The sequence below is a fragment of the Molothrus aeneus genome, chromosome 8 (genome assembly GCF_037042795.1).
Source record: "Molothrus aeneus isolate 106 chromosome 8, BPBGC_Maene_1.0, whole genome shotgun sequence".
Classification (NCBI taxonomy): Eukaryota; Metazoa; Chordata; class Aves; order Passeriformes; family Icteridae; genus Molothrus; species Molothrus aeneus.
Window position 1 is genome coordinate 29,235,217 of NC_089653.1, and position 26,999 is coordinate 29,262,215.

The window sequence follows — 26,999 nt, forward strand, 5'->3', positions numbered from 1 at the left end:
TTTGCTTGGAATCATTAATGATTCATTCTGAGTCACTGGTGGGAAATGCCATAAATAGGCTGTGGCTAATAACAATGCTTCTTTGTTTTTCATTATGGCCAGGCACATTTTCTCTTTCCGGAATAAGCACGCTTAAGGTGCAGTTTAAATGAAGACAAATTTACGTTCAACGCCCTGGGATGAAATTTTCAAAGCCACCTGGAGAATTGGATGTTTGCTTCCTGATGAGTTTCTGATGGAAACTGGACACAGTAATTGCTCAGCACCTTCTAAAGCCCCCAGCTTGTATTACTGTTCAGTCACAGAAAGGACAGCAAGGAAAGACAAGGGGAAGCAGGACTCTACCATCTGCAATCAGAGATTTAGAAATACTCCTGTGTGATGTTTTTCTAGAGAGAAGCAGATGCTAAAGCATGGGAATGGTAATTCCTGGCTGAACACTCTTGCCAGGTGGAGCCCTGACCTCACTCCAGCTACAGGAGGATTTGTCAGTAGGACTAGGACTGCAATGCTTTAGTTTGCAGTTTCCTTTCATGGTTCCAATACAGGCAAAATAATGGTAAAAATCAGGAAAAATAAAAAGGAAATGCCTACCAAAAGCATAAACCTATACAAGCCAGAACTGCTATAAATACATGTGGGGGATATTTTTGCAGTGCAGAATCACAGTTAAAAAAACTATTCAAAGAGAATGAAGGTAGATTTCTTTCAAATGCAGACATATGAGTTCCTAGGATGATATAAAGTGAAGTATCTGAACAGAAATATAAACAACACAGACCTGTTTATAACCACAGAGCATCTAACTGTATACTAGAAGTGAAAATAGAGACAGGAGAGTCAGTGAGGAAGGAAGGACGAGGTTATACAAAGGTTAGAGAAATGCCTTCAATCTGGCTAAGGCAGACCAAACAGGGACCTGTGCAAAGTGATGGGGATTTGATCCAGAGCTGCAGCACCACAGGCAAGGAAATGAAACACTGGGGTCATCAAAATGCAGCTGAATGCCACCAGCAGTATGTATGCAGAAAAAAGGCAGGTGTGTGCCTCCCAATTAATTAAAGTCAAACAGGGAAGAGAGAGAAAGGGGAAAAACCTAAAGTTGCACTGAAAAGAGACCACATTCTCCCTCCTTCCAAAGACAGACTGCCATTTGTTCCATAGCCACATGCATTTCTTCAATTATTTCCATTTGTGAAATACTCCCATTCAGCTATCTAGCCAGTAGCCAAAACATCTGTAACTTCATGTAAGTGCACATAACTCAAGAGGAGTTTTTCAGAACTGTGCAATATCTCATGTATTCCCTCCAAATGAGATGTTATTAACTCATTCTACAGCAGCAAATTTTCCATGTGGCTCTGGCACTGCCCGGCTCACTGAAGTGCTGAGCTCATGGCCAGGCAGCTCAGATGCCTTTCCTCCAGGCTCAAATTAGGCTGCAAACAGCAGTCATTGTAACACATTCCCTCTGCAAAAAGAACCTGAACCGCAGCTACCCGTAACAGAAGCTGGGGGCAACTATCAAGAGTTGTCAGTACTACCTAAACTGATAAAACAGTAACCAATGTTTTGCAATCAAAGTGAAGTCATTCACTGAACATTTACAAACCCACACCCAACTCCAAACACGCTGAGATGAGTGAGGCCACTCATACATTTAAAGATAAATATATGCGGAAAGAACTTTGTTCAGTCAATGCTTATAAACTCTTTTTTTTTAGCACTGGGCATCACAGCAAATAAACACACAGTTAAAAATGTGACTTTGTTTGCTTCCTAATTACACAACAAGAATCATGGCACTGCTGGCACTACACTCAAACCTGGAGCTAAAGCACTGTGTGTTCACTCTTTTCCAAAGCAGGACCTTCTAAATAAACCCATCTAACCCTTTTAGAGAAAAGCAGCTTTGTTAAAAGGCAGTCAGAAAACTAAGTATCTGGAAAGAATCAACACTAAGGAGGGAAGGTGGAAAAAATGTTAGGAAGTAGAGGGGACCATGCATCACTGGTATGCTTTATTTTAATGTAAACATTCTCGAGTGCCTGTGGGAAGCTACATTTACTCTGCTGAAATATTTGTAAGTTATCCTGCATGTAAGCCTCATTATATACAGCCCTTAATACCTTCTGAACTACTGCGGACTTACCTTAATGAACATACCATTCTTTTGAATGGTTGAATTCATGATTGAATTTCATCATTTCATGAGTATTAATACATAAATATATATAAAAATATTACATATATTATTAAGTCTTTTTCAATTATTTCTTGCAAAAATTCTTTCCAGATAGAAATATCTATTAAAAAAATTAAAATAATTCTTGGTATTAAAATATTTGCCATTGTTTGAAATACCTGTTGGAAATATGAATACACCCCCCTGAAAAAAAAAAAAGTTCCTCCCCTCTGGTTGGAAACACATGAAGTAATTTATTTCATTTCTTTCAACTTCAGTATCTCGTATCACAGCTACCTAGCTCTGAAATCACAGTCATGCTGCCATTACTGCATAAGGAGGAAAATGTCGTGTTTTGAACCACAAGTAGCAAAATGTCAGCTGAGATCTGGAATATAATCTCAGCACCTGGATTTCAGTGTCCCAGTGACTGACAGCAGGAAGCCTGGTAAGGAGAAGGGATTTCCCCAGGGAAGGAGAATCTAATCCATATTGTGAATCCAGCAGCAAAACCAGGTCCTAAGGTAAAACTTGAGTCCAAGGCACCTCAAGGACTTCCCCAGAAACAGCAGTGATTCCACACTGTACAACCTCCAGCATTTACAGGAACAACACAGAGTTGTTCTAAACACAATTTCGGCTGAGATACAGCTTAGAGATGTTTTCTCTCATTCCATCAAACTTCTTTAAGGACTTTAATCAATTACTTGCTGCCAAAGAGAATAGGAATTGATAAACACGGGTTCCAGCCTGTCCACCCTTAGAGCTGTCCGAGGCAGCAACACCGAGTGTGTCCTTTGACTTCAGCCTCGTGCATCTTCCTCTGCTGCTCAGAGAGCAAGAGATGGCTGAAATGCAGAGATCTGGAAAGCATTACTTGTCCATCCTGCAAAAGGTAGATAGCTTTGCAACTGGATGGCAGAATACCATTTCTAAATTTACTTTCCTTTAGACAGCATTTTAAATCCCTCAGCTGCGTTAGTTTGCAGCCATACACAAACCAACTATGCAGGCTGACTGCACAATCAATAGTGTCTGCTGAGATTTAGGGAGCTGCATTCAGCCACCACCTTTGCTTAGAAAAAATGCAGTATATCACACTGGACTGCAGCAAATTAGGCTTTTTGACCTTTTGTTCTCAGCATTACAGCACAGTACCTACTTCTGCAACAGCAGCATCATTTACAAGAACAGCTATGGTTGAGCTTTCCATATGTAATTTTTTATGTTTAAAATTATCTACATCTTGCTCTCATTAGAATATGGTCATTTTAAATATACTATGATAAGAATTAAATATGTTTTAAGTTATAAATAATTTTTTAAAAATACTATAAAATATTATAGCAATGGTTTGTAGGGCAAACATCTCACATAGCTGCCATAACAGTTTTTGCATTTGTGATTGCATAGAGTTATACTGAGCTGAATTAATCAAGAAATAAAAGAATAAAAAAAACTCCCTACATCACAGCAGCTAAAGTCTCTCCTTTACATACAGATAACACAGACAGATTTCACACATCAAACCTTCATTTTCACATTAATGCCTTTTAATTGCTTATTACCCATTATCAATGGATCATTATAATAGATTTGATTCAGATTTAATACCACAAAACTTAAATCAGCCAAACAAACTCCCAGTGCTAGTAACCAGGTGGTGTACACCCAACTATACACAGTGAGATTCCAGGGGATGGGCACCTCCTGGATGCCATGACCCTTGGAAAATCAGCGTCTGAGATAACGGCATCCTGACTTACTTATTAACTCTGCTCCCTGAATAATTCTGAATACTCAGATTCCTCCTTCTATTCTGTCATCTTGTAACCTTAGCAAAACAAGAACGGGGACGTGCTCCCGTGGACTGCTAAAGCAAATCAGAATACAATAAGATGCAACAAAAAGTCATAACCATGAGAAATCTGCACACTGTGATAATGCCAGACAAATCCAGACACTTCAGGCTCCTGTAGAAAATATCTATGGCTACTGCAGGCAACCCATGTTCTCAGAGTCACAAACCAAATGCTGCATTGCAGCCCTTACCTCATTACATGAATACATTCTGGCTCCTTGGTGAAGCTGTAGGCGTAGCCACTGGAAGTTGTGCCAAAATCAATAGCCACAACAACAAGAAATAACTGTTCTACAGCATCGTCTGCATCAGAGTCCTTCTGTTAAACAGCAGAAGCAAAACAGACACAGTCACTGACCACAATCATTGTAACCTGTCACAAGTTTTGCTCTGCAAGACCTGAATATCTCTTCAGTGAAAATGGGGACCTCCCTATATTTGCCCTTGTTGACCAAAGTTGATATAGGAAGGCTGCACATTCCAATGGAATTGGAAATTCAATACATGACTCAACATGGATGCTAGAGCCTTTTATATATCAAAGCTTCCTTCATGCTCATTTTTGGAATATTTCTTATCCTGTATTATTAAAACTTAGGGGTTTGGGGCTAGTTTGGTTGGTTTTTTTCCTTAAACTGATCAACTGAAGGGTTTGTCCATCTATGTGATATATTTGGGATTTACTTGGTGGTTTTAGGAGTTAACTATATCATAAGTATGAACATGAAATACTATTACCATTCAGAAATAACAGAGACAAACCCACCCAAAACACAGCAATAAGGTTTACACCCCGTGTTACAAAGCAGAATTTATATAACACTTATTTAGCCAGCACTCCATGCTGCACTCCTCCTGCCTGTGCTGCAATGTGGGAAGCTGTTCAGCTGCTCATGATGAATCTGAATCCTTCTCCTGCCTTCCACCTGTAATCCTGCAATCCCTGAAAAGCACAGTCAAGGGCAGTATGCTCCAGACCCTTCACCAGCCTTGTTGCCCTAAATCCACCAGGACTGCTCAGCCTGTACTCCCAGAAACACTTGGAAGCAAGTGATGTTACCATTCACAGACCAGCTGCCTCATGGCCTCACTCCATGGGCAGTGTTCCACCACAGATCTCTGTTAATTCCACACCTCCCACTTCCTGCACATTCCTGTTGTATCCCTACATTTTCCAAGATCTCTCCATACACCTGCTACTTGAAATGGAGAAACAAGAGCAACAAGTTTTGGTCTCCAATCATAAAAGGCTTGCTTGGATTCTCCTAAAAAAGTTTTTCGACTAGGACAGTGTCTTCCTCAAAGAATTTAAGGAGCAAATCTAACTGAAATATGATGCAATTCATCAGTATGACAGAAGTAAAAGAGGAATTTCAAGAGTATCTAGAGAAAGAAGGCAATAAGAGCCAAAAACTATGGGAAAGAGCACTGGAAATCCTGAAGATGAGTTTTTGTACAATTCTGAACTTGAATCAGAAAGCTAAGGCAGTGTTCCACCATGGGCTGACAAGGATAAAATTGTGCTCTGAACACAATCCCTTGCAATAACTTGAAGCACACTGTGCATGTACTGTGTTACGAATCATACAAATGATCTTAAAAAAGGGTGGGAGTTAGTTTTATTAGGAGTTTATCAACAAAATTAGCATGATGTACAAGAGATTAAAACACACTATCTATGGAACATGCTCTTGATTCTAAAAGCTTACAGAAGTGGCTATTTTCCTTAAGAAATAAAACCAGTTACTTCTGTTTTGAGCTTCTACCTCTCTCTCTCCCTCTCTTTGGGCAGATTCTTTTCTCTGAGAATTTAGGTTTTACTGTTTGAGTACCATATAGATCTTTTTTTCTGAAAGGAAGAAGACTTTTCAGGGGTTGTCTAAACAAATCAGTGATAAAGACAGGGACAGACCTGGGGAACCCTGAGGATCAAGAAGCCCCTGTATTTGATACAAAAATAGGCAGGAACATGTCTATGAGTTTAGCAAATGAAAAACAGCAAAACAGGAGCCCAGTGAAAGGAATCAGAGCTCTGTCAACAACTACAGTGTGACCAAAATCTCACTTAATACTATGGATAGCATAAAGAGGATCAGTATGGAGGAAATGACAACTCTAAAGAAATGATGTCCCACTGAACAGGCAGGAGAAGGTAATGTAAGCATGCAGTGTAAGTAAGAGTGCATTTCTTACCACAATGTGTGATGGAGACAGTGGAGTTATTCCAGGGTCTCCCAAGCTTTTGGCTGGTGATGAGTAAGCAGATGTGGAAACTGCATCTAAAAGGAAACAAACACCCATCAGTGTCAGCAAGCAGAATGAGTAAATACAACAGTTACTTTGCATACTGCTAAACTGTTTTCCAGTTGTAAAGAATCTGCTAAAATACAAAGCAAATTCCATAGCTGCCATCTAAAACATGTTTTGCCTTTAAAACATGCTAAGACACAACTGTTGTTTTGGTTTTAAAATGTCTGTCTGACCTTCATGACTATTACCATTCTTTTATTACATTGTCAAGTACAATCTTAAAAGTCTTCCTAAACATATTCAAAAATCATAGCTGGTACAAGCAGCTTGAGCACCACACACTGCCTAGGATTTAAATGCATGAATGCAGAACCTAAACACAAGCTGTGAGATCCAAAAAGACAGACCCATTTACAAGAAAAAGAGGAGCTGACAGCAACGGGAGAAAGCAGGAACAGTAAGCTGCAATTCGTCCATCCTGAGCCTTTATTCTGAAACTTTCCCAATACTGTCTGTTTTTATCCCTCACTACACTCTGCACTGGAACATCCTGCAGCTGTTAATACTACTGCAGGACAGAATCCAGCTGGGAAAAAGGAAAGCATTATTAACAAGTCATCAAAGAAATATTTCTACCCAGCACACAGTACTAAAACTTCACTTAAAGGCATAGACCAAATGAGTAACAAATACTGTAATGCAATAATTTTATTTTTCATTCTTTCATTTACATTGTTGATGACAGAAAAGGAAATGGCTTAAAACAAATCAAGCTTAGATGGATTTATATAAAATCTGAAGAATGCAATAGTTTATCAAAATAGAATGTAGAAAAGGTACCACACACCCTGTCCATGCTCATACCCCCGTGCTCCAAAATTTAAGCCCTAAGTGCTCACTGAATTCTCCTCCACAGAATACAAGCTGCAATTAGATGTAAAGCAGAATGATGTAATAGGCCTCTGAACATGAATAATAATAATTAAATAATAAGTAATACATTTCAATGTATTTTTATCACCTACTTGGATGCATCACACATTTATTCATAGCATGTAATTCCTAGACACAACTGACAATTCAGAGCATCACTCCAAGATGACACTGGCTCTCCAAGACCTCAGAATTACATAGGGAAAAATGGCAATCAAATATGTCTTGTTTCCCAGGGAAGACTTAAAAACCCTGCAGTGGGCAAGTAGGAGGGAATTTGCCTGCAGGGAAAAAAATCTTCCTCCAAATCTTAATTTTGCTCTTGAAACTTCATTTATTTCTTGAAGTTATAACATGCATGTTCAGCCTGATTTTCAGAAGCATTTGCAGAAGCACAGTATTTGCATTTTCTACACAAATTCTCTGGGAATATATTAAGTTACTCCTCTTGCAGTGAAGTACAAAAAGTCACAGGCCAAATGTGACAAGCACAGAATCTGCTCGGTTCATTAAGACATCTTTGGAACAGATGCTGTTATCAGCCTCCTTTGTGCCATTTTTACCTCTTAATTTTTCCACCAGCAATATGGTATTTATTTTAGAATTGAAAAACAGTATCTCAACACAGAAAAAAAAAATTAAATAACTAACAAAATATATTCCTTGCATCCAGCTGTAGTTCCTGGTTGGACCTGAACTGTACTTCCTGAGCAGACCAAGACATTGCAACACTGACTCAACATCTTTGGAAACCTGTACTTTACCCACAATTAGGATGCTGATTTCAAGCACAAAGTGCAGACGCCAATCCATGAGTTTTCAGTGTTTCACTTTGCCACTTTCTGGTTACCTGTTTCGGCACTCATGTTTCACAGATGTGCTGGGGCAGGTCCAGAGGAGGCCACAGAGATGATCACAGGGCTGGAGCACCTCTGCTGTGGAGACAGGCTGGGAGAGAAGGCTCCAGGGAGACCTCAGAGCACCTTCCAGTACCTAAAGGGGGCCTACAAAAGAGCCAGAGAGGGACATTTTACAAGGGCAGGTAATGACAGGACGAAGGGTAAGGGCGTTAAAATGAAAAAGGGCAGATTTCTATCAGGACATGATTTAGACATTCAGACACCAGGATGAAATTCTTTACTGTGACACTGGAGAGGCACTGGCACAGGTTGGCCAGAGAAGCTGTGGCTGCCCCACCCCTGCAAGTGCTCAAAGCCAGGCTGGACAGGGCTTGGAGCAACCTGGTCCAGTGGAAAGCGTCCCTGCCCACGGCAGGGGGTTGAAACAAGGTGATCTTCAAGGTCCTTTCCAACCTCCCAAACTATGTTTCTAAGATGCATTTTCCAACCTGTCTTCAGCTATCAGCCTTGAAAAGTTATTTTTATCTCTGTGTGCAAATTCTGTGTGACAGGATACACATTTTTGTATCTCAGAGAGCAGTGAATAAATATCCAGAGCAATACTGATATCCATCCAGTGAAACCACTAACTTGAATGGTGTCCTACCAACAATTAATTCTAGTTAATTAATAAAAAAGACCCTTCCAAACCCATGACCATCCTGCACTGCTTTCACGGCTCCTCCTGCAAATACCCAGCTAAATAAAATAATTCTACAATGCATCCTGGATCTAATGCCAAAACTTCTCAACAGGTAGTGAAAGGACTTCTAAAAGCAAATGAAATTAGGATATTTATAGCATTATACTATCTACCCCATCTGAACTGCAAGGTGTTAAAATATATTTGTCTATGTGGGAGCTTTCGTATCTTGTTGAGTTAGTGTTTCCATGGTGAAAAAAATGTGCATGTGTAACAATTTTTACAGCTGTGTTCTGAAGAACAGTAAATGCATGGATATTCCAGGATATTTAAAAATCCCTTATCTCTAAAGCACTGTGATTGGTTGATCTAACAGAAACAAAAGCATCTGGTCCAAGCCAGAGAATGGGAAAAGGGTTCCAAGGACCCTGATTTGCAATCATGAAACTGAAAAATGATGCCTAGATTGTCCTGGATAGGATCAGGGTATTTGGAACAGTTCTTAGAATCAGAATGACTTTTTATGGCTTCTGCAACAAAAGAACATAATCCAGTAATGTTCTACATAGCTCAAGTTCCAGCTTTATCTCCATGTTTACTAAGGATCTTTATCTCTGTCAAACTACATGCTATGACAAAAACACAGCTAAACAGTATGCACTAAATAAACACTTAAATTCTTGCCAATTTACACACCAAATTAAACTGAGGAATCTGATTTAGAATCCAAATTAAATAAGTCCTCAAACAAACCAGTATTTAAAATAATCTTTTTCTAAATATGATGCAAACTTCTTGAATAAAAATTCTTATATTTACTTTGATATGAATATTAACCTGGGTTCGGGAAATTTCAATAAATGTGTATAGGCTAAATTTGAACACATCAGGATTTCTGACTTAAGTCCTAACCTAACCAATTGGCAAAGAACACCTTGTGCATTTTTAAGGTGATCAGAAGTTGAAGGGAAAAGACAGAAGGCTCCCATTTCCAGGCAGATTCCCAAACCATTACAGAATTAGCAAAATTATGAGATCAGAAGATATTGTATTAATAATGAAATCATGTCCATTATCACATTAGCTCCAATTGCTGGTTTAGCAGACTTAATTTAAATTAATCCTTCTTTTCATCTAAACAGATGCAAGAGTTTATTTTCTGTGGTTTCCTGCAATGCCTAATCTGTTTAGCTCTTTCTGTTTCTCAGTAAATTATCAGCAACATTGTAGATTTTGACAAAATGCAACGAAGGATTAACCTTTAAGTGTCAAAGAATGCAGACTAAAAGCAAAGTCCAGAACATTTATAAAAACTTTGCTGATGCAGTGTGGATATTTCACTGATTGCGTGTTCAGCTGAATCTGATTTTCTGACAGATCTGGAGAGCAGGACCAAGCTCATTATTTAATTAGAGAAATCAGTTAATGGCAGCTGGAAGGCCATCAGTCTGTTCTGAATTTTTGAGAGCCCCTGCCACACATTCCTATTCAGGGCTGGAAAAATGAACTTTAGGGAACTACTAAAAAAGCCAGACATGGACCAACACAGTCCCAGATAATCAGTTTCAAGCCAGCAGCTAAAGAAGGGTGACTGCTGGACCTCCCAGCCACAAGCCACTAAGGTGGTACTCAAACAAAAAAAATTCAGCAGCCACACAAAATCTTCTCTTTTCTGTTCAACTTTTCACCTGTATATAATTCAGCTACATAAAGCATCAGTAAAATTTTCTGCTTCACATATTACGGACCTTGTTCATTTCCCCAGTGAAGCAGATGCCAGAGCAGTGGATTCTGTCTAACCCAGGTGCCATAAGCAATGGATAAGCTAAAGGGGGCTTTGTCAGCAGGCAGAATTTAACAGGACAAGTAAATCAGGAACCTGGGAATAGGGTGTGGGGCTGTGCAGCACAATGCCCAGAAATGCTGTCACACCAGGGAAGGGGGGACATTTCTGAATGTGCCTCGTGTCACCAGTTCTGTGTATGGAGAAGAAACAACTTTTTAAAAAAGAAGAAATAAGGATTCAAGCCCCAAGTCTGCCATTTCAGGCATATTCTGCACTATTTTGGAGTGATGGCTACAAAAGCAAAGGCTTCACCAGAGAAATTGCACTTTCCAAACCTTCTCAGACCTCACTCCCATGTGACTGGATCTCTCTCCTAAAGCAGTTTCACAAAGCAAAGAACAAGCAAAGGACCATCACTATGGTATCACCGCTGTAAGAACGTGCCTGAACACCAGGGTGTCTTATATCCCAATCAACACAAGTTAATTTATATTTCTATCCTGACTGAGTGGCCACAAACCCAACACAAACTCTTCCCAGAATTTTCTGAATCAACAACAGGATCAATACCATTCCCCATTTCAGATCAGAGTTCCAGTATCTCAGTGAGTGCTTTCACAATAAAGACATCAGTGAGTCCCAGCACAGCATTTTCCAGGCTCTCCCAAACTCCCAGCTGAGAGTGGCTGCAGGACACCACCCTGGCTCAAAAGGAAAGCTGCAATAACTCTTTTTGATTTGTATAATGCACATCCACTGCTCCAAATGCCAAATCATCCCAGCACTCAGCTATTTGTAGGCTGCTGAACCAGGTGCACAGGGGAAGTTGGGATGCATTAGACCTACTAAAAATGTCACTATTGCAGCTGATCTTTGTGGCTCCAATAAATCCATGTTAAGTGAATTCACCAGGAACACACTGGACATGTCACAAATCAAACATTGCACGTATCTCGTGGCCCTTTGTCTGGAATTTCCAGCCATCCAGCATGTGGTAAAGGTGACTGCTGCTGTGTGTATATACACTGCTCTGCTCTCAGTCAGGTTGTGGGCAATACCAAAATCTTAGCCAAATTCTTTCTTTCCCATTCAGGCACTATATCTGGATTTAAAATTTAGGAAAAAAGAAGGGAAATAAAAAGGAAAAAGAAGGATGTACTGAGCCAAACGTGGCTATAAGTAGCCAACAGGCAACAAAAGAATGGAATAAACTCATTATTTTTCATTCAAAAGATTATAACCTTTTGAGTATCAAAGTAATTTTGACCCAAGCAAATCTTCCTAATGATATTTGCACAAGAAAAGAAGGGTTTACTATATTGCTATTAGCTGGCAACTGCTGCACTGATGAAGAAAACCTTATCCAGCTTTTCCTATTGCTGAGATTTTCCTTTGCATTAAGCACAAAATGTCAGAGCACCCAAATGCAATGTGACAACCTAGAGCATTTTACTGTAAATACAAAGATGGCCTTTTAAAATAATTACAGAACAATAAAAAAAGAGATGGAGAGAAGCAAATAAAAAATCTTAAAATATCCTTATGCATAATAAAAAGATCCCATATTTCATAGCAGAAGTAAGAACCTTCTGTTCCTACTGAAACCAATGGCACCACTGTTATGACCATCAATGGAATTAGAGTTCTTTGTTTTAAAATGCCAGTAGGCATCCAGCTGGTCTGCTGAAGACTGCAATACACTTCTCTTCCATGAGTACAGTCATAGCTAATCTGATACAAATCCAAGTTTCCTGATACCCTTTCATAATATCTAGTCCCCCAAAGAACTGGAATTCATTGCACTGATACCAATTAGAGCACAAGGATTTCCTAAGTAACAACAAAAAAAAAATTCCCAATACTTGGTACAGAATTCTAAAAATAAGACATGTTTGTCATTACAACTTTGACCTTTTCCATTTATTGCTTCTATATTGTCTCCCATCACAATTATGCTTTGACTAGAGGAATTACATTTCTACCACACTATGAATGCTTTCTAAGGTAATTTTAAGATTTTACCATTATTGTTAAGAGTATCAAAAACCAACCCCAGTTTCATCCCATCACTCACTCTGTGGACAAAATTCATTTTCCTGAGCCTCGGCAGCAAAGGGAGACCAAAAGACGCCACCAATTTTCTGTGAACTTAATTTGAGATGAAAGAAACACGCAAGAACTCGCAATAACCTTCTGAAAATGCCACATGGGTTATGTTCACTCCTCCTCCATTTGACAGGACATAGGCTAAAATACTTTACTTACAATTCATCTGATCTCTCTAATGCTTGGTAAGATGGACTAAAGCTGAGCAATCACACTCACTGGGTGTGTGATGCCCCAGCAGCTCCTCACCAACAGCTAAGTGTGTCCTTAAGCTGCCCTCAACTCAAACCCTTTCACCATCTACACTGCAAGGTCTCAAATCCAGCCCCACCCTGAATGACCTGAGAGTTTTCCAGCTCCTGTGATCAGCCAGCTCCCTTCTCCCTCCCATTCCTTCCCCACCCCCTGATGGGATTGCAGTGTGCTCAAAACCTGCTCATGCCCCAGAGCCTGGGGTTAGAGGAACTCACCAGCAGTGCCCTGCAGTGATCCTTTCTTCCCACATCCCAGCTCTTCCACGGCCGTGCGCTACTGCCAGAGTAGTGAGACACAATTCTGTGTCTCACAGTTCTGATATTGGTTTACCTGCTGCAAAAGGCAGCAGGTATTATGTTGTGATAAGGGTGGGTTAACAACGGATCTGGCAGCTCAGAGTGGTAAAAGAAAATTCTCCATGATTTCCCTAAATATTCCCTAACACAATTCTGTAAGAGACACCTTCAGTGCACACTAACTAAACTTCTCTCCCTTCAACAAGCTCTTCTTTGAACTTGCTTCCTTCACACTTCCTGGCACCATTTGCCTCTGAGCAAGCACTGCCTTCCTGTATCTCTCACCTCCTCCCTCGCTGCTTCCAGGAACAGGTAAGGAACAGAAAACAAACCCCAAGATGTACAGAACTTAAATGAAAAGATACCCTCCTGGAAAAGGTTTCCTGCTGCTTCATCATCATGTCTGTCCTCTATCTCCTCCACTGCTTGGTTGTCAGGAATGGCACTACTAAGATTATGCTCCCCAGGACCATGCTCATAAAACAGAACATTTGTGATGTTAATCACTCTCTTTGAGAAAATCACCATTTCCCAGCTCAACTGGACTGGTTCACTGCTTTTTCTTTTTAAAAAACAAGACCAAAATATTACAGTTATAAACATGCTTTACCACAAGTTTCTGTTTAAGAACCACGTCAAGATGCAATTGTATCCTGAAAAGAATGCAATCCTACCTTTCACAACCAAGATATTCAAAGAATCACTGTTCACCTTTTCAGACTGTGCATCCAGCACACAGGAATAAGAACATTTTGGGAGGCGTTTGTTCACTTGGAAGGCAAAAAGGTTATTTACTTTTCAAGCATTCCTAGATTCAGGAACAACATCTCGCCATGCATCAAGCTGGATGAATGTAGTGACACCTTTTTCTTAAAACATGAATTGGGAAAAAAATTTGAATATGTTTGTCTTCATTTTGACAATCTTCTGGAAGGCTTAACATGATTCACACATTTACAGAGCCTTGACAAGAGAAAACCAACCACTCTCATCAATCCACAGGGGAAAAAAAAAGGATGAGCAGGGGGCAGGGTAAAAAGAAAAGCCAAACTAGAATAGCCATTACTTATAGTAGTCAGCATGAGTGATGCTGTATATAAATTCCTTCATATTCTTCAAGGCTATTAAACCAAATTTTGTTCAAAGATGGAAAAATAAAGGAACAGCAACTATGACGAAATGTCAAATATAGGTATCACATTTGCAAAAGTCATTAGCAAAGTCATCTATGAAACCATAGTCTATGGCTATTGATTTATCTTCTGAGCAATATTTCATTGCTGTATCAAAACCAGATTTTCTTTCTTTTTATTTGATGGTCTCAAAACCACATAATTAGCAGGCTTAAAGAAAAGCTTAAAGAAAAAAATACTTTATGATAAAAGAAGAAATTACCTGATAGAGTATTTGCAGAGTAGATCACAAAATCATGGGGTCACCAACCAAAATCCACTTCCAGAGGTTTCTATGCTAACACCCATCAGGGTTACCTTCAAGTGCCATGACAGTGCATGCACAGACCACAGTGACCAGCCAGAAAACCAACTGCAAATTTACACTGTCACGGTGACAAGCTCCTGGCACAACCTTCAGAGGAGTTCCTGTGGCTAAAATCGTAACAGGAGTGTAGCTGAGTAAGCAAGAGAGCTCCTACAAAAGGTTGATTTTTGAATGCAGCCCTTCCACAGTGCCAGTACTGAACGCTGCTCTAAGTGGCATGCCCTGCCGTTCTGATTACTGTGAGTGCTCTGCTCAGGTATCCATGGAAACTTGAGAAATAGATGTTAAATTTGTTGGATCTGTTTGGCATCAGGGAGTGGGACTAGTTGCCAGTCAGCCCAGTCTAATCACAGGTATTCTGATCTTTAATCATGGAGAAGGCATCAAGAGTCCTCAAATGATGGTGAAACTGGCCAAATGGTCACATTTCCCAAACAATGACAAAAGGAGGGGGCAAGATGCACTGAGGAACTGTTATTTTAATGATGTTATCATCTCTTGAGCAAGAAAAATATCCCAATCCATGTAAGGTGGAAAGACACACCCAAATATTCACTCTTCCAACCTCACAGGGAACAGGAAAAAAAAGAAAGCCATGGATACAAATGCACAGAACCTCGCAGGGACAGGTGGACATAGAGTACTCAGGACTGTAAAGCCCTTTGAGAGAAACTGCTTCAACCCTAGAGACTGGTCCTGAATAGCACTGAGAACTAGGGATGTATCCAGAAATGGACAAACAGAAGTTGTGTTCCCAGATCATTGCCTCTGGGGGAAGGAAGTAGCAAAGGGAGAATAGTTTATCTCTGCTTCCTTGCCCAAGGAAACTAGCGCAGGTTGGACAGGCTCCTGCAATAGGAACTGATTTTCTTCAGAGAGAGAATGGGGATTAACTCCCTCAGATGACATGGAATTGCTATAATTGAACTACATTCACATCCACACTTTTCTGGACTCCAACTGGTAATGATTACTAGAAATCTCTCTCAATATTCCTCAGAAACTGCCTCTGCAGAGCACACCCTGAGAGTGTTGAGTTAAAATCTAAAAGCAAAATCCTCTTCAGGTCTCCCATTCTTGCAAATTTAGGCACCCTTGGAGCTGATCCATGTGGTCAGAGCCTTCAAATCTGTAACAGCAGAGCTCCTGATCTGGGCCAGGGAGCACCCAGTGACTCACAGGGGAGTGGAATCAGTGAGCCAGGGCAGGGGAGCACCAGCACAGCTCACAAAGCCACCCTGGTGTCCTTGACACACCCTCGTGCACTCCTGGGGGAAAAACAAAGGCACTCTAGGCTTTCTGGCCACCATATTCTGAGGAGTTTTGTTTATTTATTTGCTTACTTCTTAGAAATGACTGCATTTCCCTCTTCATTTACATGAAAACGTTTCTCAAATCCCTCTGAGACAGGCTTTGAAGGAATTTCCTGTTTTAATACTGATTACTGACACAGATCACCACTGCCATGCTAATTTTAAAACACTGCAAAGTTGCTGTTTTAATAGCAGTTTTAGCAAAATTTTAAACTTGCATTTGTTTATTTTAAATGCATATCACTATGATTCTTAACAGCACAGAACACGGGCCAGAGCTGACACATTTTGAATAATGAGAGCTAAGGCATGTTCTTCCAATATGAAAAATGTGCCTGGTCACTGAGAAAAGGCAGATTGGATGTAATGACCCAGGAGCCAGGACACTTGTCACAGCGAGGGAGATGAAGCCATGGATCTGTCACAGGCATTTCAGATCACTGAGGCTCAGCCTTGGCAGCAGCACTCCCTCAGTGCAACACCAACATCTGTGACCTTACAGCACCAAACAGCTGCACACTCTGCAGTGGAACATCTGTGAAGCAAGTGTACCATTTACTGCCACGGCCCATGGACTTCAGAGCTCATCCCTGAAACAGACTCCAAGCCCTCCTGGCACCCCTCTCACCACTGCAGAAACACCAACCTGATGAAAGCTGGAGCTTCACCCATCCTTCTTTTCAACCAGCCAGGCTGTGTAATAGAAATGTGACAAGTGCCACACAAGAGCTGAGTAATTATGTAAGAAGACATCTATGGGTGGACGAAGATTTCACTAAAGCTGCATAATGAAAATATCAACAGCTAGTTCACTTAAGGAAAACAAAAAAAAAAGGAACAGATGCAAACTCCCCAAAAAGGTCATGCTGCTTCAAAGCAAATTAAGGTCATGACTGTTCTCATCCTCCTAATCGAAAGTAGCATTGTTTGCGTGCATTGTTTTTACTCCCTTCTCATTTTCCATTATCATTTACTGGGAGAGAGCACAGCTTTTTTAAAATCCAAAAAGGTAATTTGCTTCTTCACAATACCTACAGACTAAAACAGCCACAGGGAGAAGTTTCTAAAACCGTAACTGGTATGCTCTTTGAAGTCAAATACTTGTGAAATCCCATCTGACACATCGTCAAAAGGCAGAACCAATTCAGGTACAGAAAAGTGACACCATGGGATCTTTTAATATTATTGTTTTAAAGTAAAAAGTATATTCTTGAGATTTTTTTTTTAAGAAAGGGATGGTTGCTTTGTGAATTTATAGAGAGAACAGGTGAAATCATAGTAGAGGGGAGCAGAAAGGAATTAATCCCCTGGAACAGCTTAGAAGAATAAGTAACTGGAAATTTTAAAATATTTGACCAGATAGGTAACTTTAAAAGGAAAAAAGAAAAGAAATCCAGACTTAATTGCAACAGCAGATATGATGTCCAGAAGGGGCCTAAAAAATTTCAACAGCATTGCCATGAAAGTGGGAAAAGTTGTCCATGGCAGATCACATCAACTCAACCAACAAAAGAAGCATTTGGCAGAAAAAAAAGCACAAGATGAGACACCAGTCAAGTCCCATATAACCCCAACCAGCAGTGACACAGTTAGAAAACAAAACACGGCCTAAACCCTGACATGTTCATGAAGGGATCAGGTCTTTTACAGCAGAGGCAGCATTCTGGCATTGCTGCACAGACCTGGCCTCCCAGAGCCTGCTCTAACCTGAGCTGACATCCAAGGCTGCAGCAGCCTCTTCCAGCTCCTGGTGACAGTGGCATTTGTCAGAAACCCTGGTCGCTCCCTGTGGACAAGGATAAAGCCCCTTTACCCAGAAATGCATCAGCTGAAAATGCCTCTGGACAGAACAGACCTCTTGGGGCTTCTCTACAGCTGACTGAAGCTTTGGGGAGACTTTGCAGGGACAGAGCAGGGCAGATCTCTTGAGCACCAAGTGCTGTCCCCATGGGAGTGAACTAAACACTCAGGCTGAAAGCTTACAGGGTGCTTGTCATGAAGGAAAACTTGTCAGCTCAACCAGCATTACCCAATTACAAGCCAAAGGCTTGAAAAATGCCAAAAATCAGTATAATTAGAAGCTTTACATGCAGTAGCTCCTGGGTACGAACAGTTTCACTAAGCAAGCTGCAGATACCGCAGTGCTGTGCTAAGTGGAGCTATAAAGATGATGGGCAGGCACTGCATACAGCACTCAGCTATTTTACATACAGACATTTCCTTTACGCATTGTTCTGTGCTGCAAGAAGTGCCTGCAGCTTCAATACTGTCAATAGAACACACACTAAATCACGCTTTATCCCTCAAGCCTTTTTTTCTCCTGACAGCCTCCGCATTCCAGCGCATGGAAAGAACATAAAGATTTCTGGCATCACAAATCATTGCTTTACTACCTGGTCTTCTGTCTTCTAACCAAATCCCTCCTGCACAGATTCTCCCTATGTCACAAGTTACTTCATTTCAGTATTGCATTGCACCAACCTTGCAACCTGGCAGAAAACCAAACGTGAGACCCTGCCATCTGAAAGACAAATGAACCTGTCAGTCTATTCTTCCCTTTGTCAGCTGCATGCTGGAAAATTGTTACAGGTTACTTCAAACCAAACAGACATCAGAGACTTCAATTAGGAAGCACTGAGAGAACATTTAGATGAAGGGAGGCAGAAGAACCCAGTGGAGCATCTTGAAGATTCGACTAGTTTCTAAGTAGTGTTTCTTGGTTTAGTTTGGGGTTTTTTAATGGACACTTTATGACTCTATTATTCCACTTACACTGAAAATAAGCTATGTCATTCTAAACGCTCCCCAAATCCTACTATAATCAAACTTAAACTTTCAAGTTTCCCCATACATTTCTGCCAGCACCGTTAGCTCAGCATTGCAGTTTCCTCAAGTCTGCAGATTACAGTGAGGAAGAAGGCATGGAGAGATCGAATGAAATCAGGCTGAGTCTGCATTTCCCTTAGGGTTATTCACCCATATCATTTGTATCCTAGGAACCCTCTTCCCTCCCCCAGCTCCGTTCCCACACAAGGAATGCCCACCCCGTCCTGCAAAGGCTGTGTTGTTCCTATCGGTCAGGGTAACCCCAAACGGATCAAACCCACAGCATCCTTGTTCCAGGCAAAATAAGATTCAGCTCAGCTCGAGTCAAGTCTGCAGAACCAGAGACATGTGGCCCCCTTAACGTGGTAAAACGGCACCGCTGGGGGTTTCCCCACCCCTACACCTCGCAGGGAGCTGCCTGGTCCCCGGGGCTGCGCCAGGATGCTCAGGAGCTCAGCCAGACAGCGCCGTCTCTCCCACCCGGCTGCCAGGTCTTTCTTTTCCAGTGCATCAGGCTTCTCGCTATACAGGGGAGCTGCCTCTATGTCAGCAGCAGCCCCTGAGCTCCAGTCCGAGCCCTCCTCCCTCTGGCCGCTGCCGGCAAAGGGAGAGACCCCGACCCGCGGGGAGGAGGGAGCCACAAAGGCCCGTCCGGCGGGGATGCCGCGCCCGCCGCAGCGCCCGGCGCCGGCCAGGGCGCCCGCCCCACCTCGCCGCCGCCCGGCCGTGCCGCCGCATTGTTTTGTCACCTGGGTCCCCCCGCGGTGCGGCACCGGCTCCCCGGGCACCGCACGTGGAGGAGCGGCGGCGCTGCCCGGCGGGCGGGGGTTCCGCACCGAGCCGCCGCCTCCCGCAGCCGGCCCTGCCCGCGGGGCATCCCCCGAGCCGGGCACCGCGGGGCCGCCGGCCCGGCCCTGCCCTGCCCTGCCCCGCCCGCGCGGCCGCAGCCGGGACATTGTCTGCCGCCTCCCGCCTCCCCTGCTCCGGACGGGGCTCCCTCCGCCTCCATACCGTTTCCCCCCATGAACCGGGGGGAAGCCGGCAGCGCTCCTGCATTGCGGCGGGGCCCCCTCACCTGCGGCACCGCTCTCTGCCTCCGACATGGCCCGCTCCCGCCGCGCTCGCCGGGGCACGAGCCGGCGGCGGAGCTGCGCTGCCCACCCCGGGGGAGGCTCCGCCGCTCGTGGAGTCCCCGCCCCGCTGCGCCTTCCTGCGGCCGGTGCGGAGCCGAGGGGGAGAGGCTGCGCGGCCGGCCCGGCGCTGACGGCTTCCCGCGCCGGCTGCGGGGCTGCGCCGCCCCTCCCCGCCCGCTCCGCAGCCGCACAAGGACGGCACCGGCGGGGGGGCCGCCTGCCAGGGCCGGCCCGGCCCCAGATGCGGATTTCACGGCCGCTGAAGCGGAAAGCCCTCCGCGGTGACAGCCGCAGAAAGAGACCCCTGTCTGTGGCCGGAGGTGACGGCCCGGCTCAGCCCCGCTGAGGGTGCTGGGGTCCTGCAGAGATGGAGCGTGAGGAGGCTGCGGAGGTTACCCCAGCTGTTCTCCCGCTTGTCACGGGTGTGGCTACAGCTAACGCGGACAGGCAGAAATCGTGAACGGGTCCCCTGGCATCATGTATTACGGGGTGGCTTGTACGGCATGGGATTCTTTATATTTGTCTTCGGAGTGAGCTCTCCCACATGGTTCTGCAGTGCTGTCAGGCCAAGAACTTCTTGTTTCCAGTGATTTTGAGCTACTTGTCTCCAGGACCTGGGAGAGAGACACCCCTACTGTCACTCGATCCAGGATGAAGTTTAAGAGTTTTCCAAACTAAGTAACAAACCATTACAAACACAAGAGAATAAAAATAAGGCTGGTACCCTCCCACGAACAATCCTGAAGCCAGAACAGGTTTTTCCTCTTGTCCACCCGTGCTTCTTGGTGTAATTCTCCTTTATTTTCCAGCCTCAGTAGCCATTCATCTTTTGAAATCAGTGCTAGTATTTCACATGAAATAAATAAGGGCATTCACTCCAGCACAGCTTCGGTCCTTGCTGACTCCTGAGCTCAGGAGGTCACTGATATTCAGGACAGTGTAAAATCCACCCAAAGTTCTCCCAAGTCTCCTCACCAAAGCTGTTGCTCACACAAGGTAGGATCCCTTTGAAGCCCTTGAGGACCATGGAATTTTGAAGCAAAGCCTGCAGCACTGCAGGTGCCTGTCAGCACCTCCCTCTATTTGCTCCCTGGTTTCTTGCTCTCATGGCATTTGTTCTGCTCCCTGTGAGCTTTATTGCCTCTGAGGACTGAAGGTGTGGCACAGAAGTTAAACCTGTAAATATCTTCACATCTGCACACCTGACTCATCTCAAAAGCCTTCAGCACCCTGCACACACTTAAAAAACTGTCTCATCCTGAAATCCCATTGTCTCATCCAGGGAAAATGCAGAACTCATTTCTCCCGCCTCCCAAAATCAGCTGCACAAATGGGATTTTCTAAACGGAAGGAGCATGCTGGGACAGGGGGACAGCAGCTCATTCCTCTGCTCACATGGGAGAAACCTTCTGTCCTTGGGGACACTCAGTAACTCGCACAATTCCCAAAGGCAAGGACAGCGTGCAGTGGGACAGGGGTGCTGGAATTGCAGCTTCCTGCTCTTCCCTCAGCTCCACGCCAGGCAACAAAGGGGAACATCTGGCCAGGAGTCAGCTTTAATTACCTATTCAGAGTCAGGCTGAATATTTATGCTGTCATTAAACAGCCTCGGAAATAAGAAACCAAACAACTCTAATACTTGGTTTCCTGACAAGAGACTTAAATAGCAGAAACTTTTGCTTCAGATTAAATGCACTTCAATAGCAATTAATGGTAGGTAGGCTTTAAACATGTATTGAGGTTATTAACAAAGGCAGAGGAAAAGAAAAGAAGCAACCAAGAAACTCGTAAACACATATCCAAATCATATACTTTCTGGGAAATAAAATGTAGTACTCAGGCTAGTTTTTTGTGATCCCTCAAGCAACAAGACAACAGACAAAAGTAGCATTTACTGGGTACAGACATCTTTCTGAGTGCCACGGCAGTGACTACGTTATTCAATATCAAGCCAGGTTGCCTAAGTTACACACTCAGCTGTAGGTGTTTTGAATAATGCAGAAGGAGAATATTTGAAGGCATGTGACTGACTGCTAGTTTCAGAAATTAGACCCTTTTCCTGAGAGCTTAGTATGCCCTTTTAAGACCTAATGAGAGGAACCACATTAAAAAAAAAAAAGCATTTGAAATAAAATTAGATTCTCAATCTGAAATATAAAATTAAGATCTAAAGCTCGTTTAATTTAATTTTGTTTTATAAAGGCAAAAAAATAATAGAAAAATAAATTATAGAACAATAAAATACTGCAGTTTTTTCTCTTGTCATCTCTCTCTCCTGAAAATAAAATAAGAAGTACATTTCATGTGAAAGAAAAACACTTTTTCAAAAGGTCAGTGTCTCAAGTGAGCCTGCCCTGGGGCTTCATTTTTGTTACTTACTCCATAGGAAGTTTGTCATTCTTATCGTCATTTTGCAAGGTTGTTTGGAATCTGTGATTTTAAAGGTTATCCTATAAGCATAACAGAAAATCAGTCAAAATATAGTGATCAAAATGTAAAAATTGATGGTCAAACTTTGAAAAGGATGCCACAAGTAGTCATCTACATGCTCTGAACACCTGCTCTTACAGACACCTTAGCTTTCCCTTGCCCAAGGGTCAGTTTTTGTGTGGGTCTGGAAAGAGTTTCTTTCTTTCTCAGGAAGCTGACATCAGCTGGCTTAATACACTGCAGAGGAGTAGCAGCAGAAAGGAAGACCCTTTTTTTGACCCTGAAACATCAAAGTGGTTTTGTGTCAGACAGCCAAGGCACCCATCAGTGTTCAACTCAAGCACCAACTCAGTTGTTATGGTGTCACTCTGACCATGGAGAAAATCAAGATTTCTGAAGAAGCTTGGGGCAGTGTCTGCTGGTAATTCCCCCTTGTATCTGCTTGGGAATGAACAACTCTCAGGAGCCATCAAGCAGTGATTTAATACACTGTACTGTTTGTCTGCAGCCCGGGTGATCCCCAGAAAGCTGCAGCCTCAATCCATTCCATTCATCACACAAAGGGCTCAGATACACTGGCATAAACTGACAGTACAAGACAAATAGCTGCTTAACCTAGCCCTGGTTTTAGCAGAGCTACCACATGCATGTTATCCATTAGCATCAATAAAAATTTCATGAGAGAATTGGAGATCAGCACAGTGTCCTCTCAGAGCCATTCCCACACGTGGTAAGAGCTGCACAAAACTGGGTCTGGTCAGTGAAAAGAGCTATGTGCTTCTCACTCCTGAGAACCAGAGTCTAAGTGAGTCACTGATGGGGTAGCACTGAGAATCAGTGAGATGGAAACACCAGGCACAGAGATCTGGAAGAAATAGAGTTATTTGAATATTGTTTTCAATGCACCTGGCAGCAAGATGTCCAGACATTATTAGAAACCAGTGAGCCACTGAAGCCCAACACCCAGGTCAGTACTGGCACCAGGGAGAGTTGAACCTATAAATAAACTACACCACATTTAAAACAAAATAGAGGGCAGGTAAGCATGCCTTGAATCTTGGCAGCTCAGGAACCCTTCATCAAGCACTGTGTTCATCTGCTCAATTAAAATTCCAAGAGTAATGGTTTCTGACTTCAAAATTTCCTCTTGTGCAGTTTCTGGAGCATCACTAATCATACAGTACCTGGTTTTTATTTGTCACCTGTGTAACTGTTATTGCAGTCTCCTCCTTCATTCCAGCTCACCTGAACCCCTCACCTGGTCCTTCTCACCTGGAATCCTCATCTGAACCTCACCAATTTTGGGGAAATTTGGGTGAATTTGGGTGAACTTCAGGTGATTTTGGGGACTGGGAGAAAATTTGGGGCAATTTTTGGGAGGGTTTGAAGACAATTTCGGGAGAATTTCGGGGCAAATTTTGGGGGAGTTTGGGGCCGATTTTGAGGGGAAAATTTTGGGGAATTTTGGGGCAAATTTGGGGATATTTTTGGGAGAATTTGAAGACAATTTGGGGAGAATTTTGGGGCAAATTTTGGGGGAGTTTGTGGCCGATTTTGGGGAAGTTTTGGGGGAATTTTGGTGGGATTTCGGGGGGAAAGTAGTCCCACTCATTGCTAGGAGCTGCGGGACCGTGCAGCTTGAACTGCGCATGCGCGCGGCTGATCCCGGAAGCGGCGCTGTGGGATACGCGCGCGTTGCGTCTCTAAGGCGGCGTGAGGGAGCCGTGTTAGCGGCGGGCGGGCATGGCCGGGGGTGAGGGAGGCGGCGGGGCTGCGGCAACGGGGCTGCGGCCGCGGAAGGGAACGCCGGGACTGCCGCGGTTGCAGGAGGCGGCGCCGTCCAGCAGCTCTGGAGCGCCGCGGTGGGGAAGGCGCGGCTCCGCCCCTCCATGCGGCGGCGGCGGCGGCGGCGGCGGCGGCGGCGGCGGCGGCGGCGGCGGCGGCGGCGGCGGCGGCGGCGGCGGCAGGAGCGGGGAAGCGACCACGGGCGGCGGCGGCGGCGGCGGCGGCGGCAGGAGCGGGGAAGCGACCGCGGCGGCGGCGGCGGCGGCGGAGCGGCCCCGTCAGCGGGAGATGATCCCGGGGGGGTGGCGGAAGGCGGGAGGGGCTGCGGGGCGGCCACGGCGAGCTGTGCCGGGCTGGTCGGGCGGCTGGAGCGCGGCGGGCGGCCGCTGGGAGCTGGGGCGGCTGCTGGCCCGGCGGGCAGGGGCGGCGGCACCGGAGAGGCTGGGCTGGAGCCACCGGTGCTGTGCCGGGAGCGGGGGATGGCGGCGAAACGCCGGCAGTGAACCGTGAGCGTCTGCCCGGCCGCGGGGCCCGTGGGCAGCTCGGAACGCCGGGGTTGGGGGGCGGCACCGCGCACAGGGGGCGCTGGGGGCGCGGCGCGGCCGCGCCAGGCACGCTCGGCGCCGCAGAAGCGGGAGCAGCAGGGAACTGCAAAGACGCAGCAGCGACGGGACGGGGGCCAGCACCGGCCCCGCTGGGTCGGCGAGGGGGGCGGGGGGGGGGGGAGGAACGGCCGCACTCGCGGGGAACGGGGGAGAAGCGGCGGGGGCGGGAGGGGGCGGGGCCGCGGGTACCGGAGTCGTGCGGTCCCAAGGGGAGGCGGGGGTGGGTCCCGCTGCGGACTCACGGCGGCGGCGAGGGGCGGAGCTGGGCGGGGCGGCGGCTGCGGGCAGCGCCCGTGCAGCAAACGGGACTCGAGCAGCGCCTGAGGGCTGGGAGTGGCCCGGAGGGGGAGGCCATTAAAGTGCTTTAAACACCTGTGTGCAAAGGCTCTACTGAGCACGGCTCAACGGCGCTGCTTTCACGACAGTCGCAGTTCACGACAGTCGCGCTTTACGGGCGCTTTTACGACAGTCTTGCTTTACGGCACCTTTTACGACAGTCGCGCTTTACGGCCGCTTTTACGACAGCTTTGCTTTACGGCACCTTTTACGACAGTCGCGCTTTACGGCACCTTTTACGACAGTTTTGCTTTACGGCACCTTTTACGACAGTCGCGCTTTACGGCCGCTTTTACGACAGTTTTGCTTTACGGCACCTTTTACGACAGTCGCGCTTTACGGCACCTTTTACGACAGTTTTGCTTTACGGCACCTTTTACGACAGCCGCGCTTTACGGCACCTTTTACGACAGTTTTGCTTTACGGCACCTTTTACGACAGTTTTGCTTTACGGCACCTTTTACGACAGTCGCGCTTTACGGCCGCTTTTACGACAGTCGCGCTTTACGGCACCTTTTACGACAGTCGCGCTTTACGGCCGCTTTTACGACCGTCGCGCTTTACGGCCGCTTTTGCGACAGTCGCGCTTTACGGCCGCTTTTACGACAGTCGCGCTTTACGGCACCTTTTACGACAGTCGCGCTTTACGGCACCTTTTTACGACAGTCGCGCTTTACGGCCGCTTTTACGACAGTCGCGCTTTACGGCATCTTTTACGACAGTTTTGCTTTACGGCACCTTTTACGACAGTTCTGCTTTACTGCACCTTTTACGACAGTCGCGCTTTACGGCCGCTTTCACGACAGTTTTGCTTTACGGCACCTTTTACGACAGTCGCGCTTTACGGCCGCTTTTACGACAGTTTTTACAGCAGTTTTTACGGCAGCGGCACTTTTCGGGATAAATTTGGGGTAAATTTGGGGCAAATTTGGGATAAATTTAAGACAATTTCAGGGTAATTTTGGGATATTTTGGGGATAAATTTGGTACAATTTCAGGGAAATTTGGGGTAATGTTGGGATAATTTGTGGATAATTTTGGGATAAATTTGGGCATAATTTTTAGATAATTTCAGGATAATTTTGAGATAATTTTGGGGTAATTTTGGTGTTAATTTGGGTTAATTTCAGGGTAATTTGGGGATAATTTTGGGATAAATTTAAGATAATTTCAGGGTAATTAGGGGATAATTTGTGGATAATTTTGAGATAAGTTTGGGATATATTTGGGGTAATTTGGGGATAATTTTGGGATAAATTTAAGATAATTTCAGGGTAATTTGGGGATAATTTTGTGAGAAATTTAAGATAATTTCAGGGTAATTTTGGGATAATTTGAGGATAAATTTGGGGATAATTTTTGGAATAATTTTGGGATCATTTCAGGGATGATTTCAGGATAATTTTGGGTTAATTTGGGATAATTTCAGGGGTAATTTCAGAATAAATTTAGGATTATTTCAGTATCATTTCATGATAATTTCAGGGTAATTTGGTGATAATTTTAAGATAAATTAAAGATAATTTCAGGGTAATTTGGGATAAATTTGTGGATAATTTTGAGATAAATTTGGGATAAATTTTGGATAAATTTGGGGTACATTTGAGATAATTTCAGGCTAATTTGGGGATAAATTTGGAGTAATTTTGAGATAAATTTGGGGTCATTTTGGGGTAAATTTGAGATAATTTCAGGGTAATGTGGGGATAATTTGGGGATAAATTTGGGATAAATTTGGTGTCATTTCAGGGATAATTTGTGGATAATTTCAGGCTAATTTTGGGATAAATTTGGGGTAAATTTGAGGTTATTTCAGGGTAATTTGGGGATAATTCTGGGGTAAATTTGAGATAATTT

The 26,999-nt window shown here is 44.1% G+C and overlaps 1 protein-coding gene across 1 annotated transcript in view; it reads right to left on the reverse strand.

Annotated features, from left to right (window-relative positions):
- The window catches only part of HSPA12A (heat shock protein family A (Hsp70) member 12A), a 53,527-nt gene extending 33,490 nt beyond the window's left edge, over positions 1-20,037 (reverse strand). The window contains exons 1-4 of the mRNA XM_066554396.1: positions 19,929-20,037; positions 8,080-8,233; positions 6,240-6,325; positions 4,238-4,365 (exon numbers count right to left, since the gene is read on the reverse strand). Coding sequence (XP_066410493.1) covers positions 4,238-4,365; positions 6,240-6,325; positions 8,080-8,095 — 230 coding nt within the window. The 5' untranslated portion in view covers positions 8,096-8,233; positions 19,929-20,037. The remainder of the gene's footprint in view (positions 1-4,237; positions 4,366-6,239; positions 6,326-8,079; positions 8,234-19,928) is intronic.
- Positions 20,038-26,999: the final 6,962 nt, after the last annotated feature.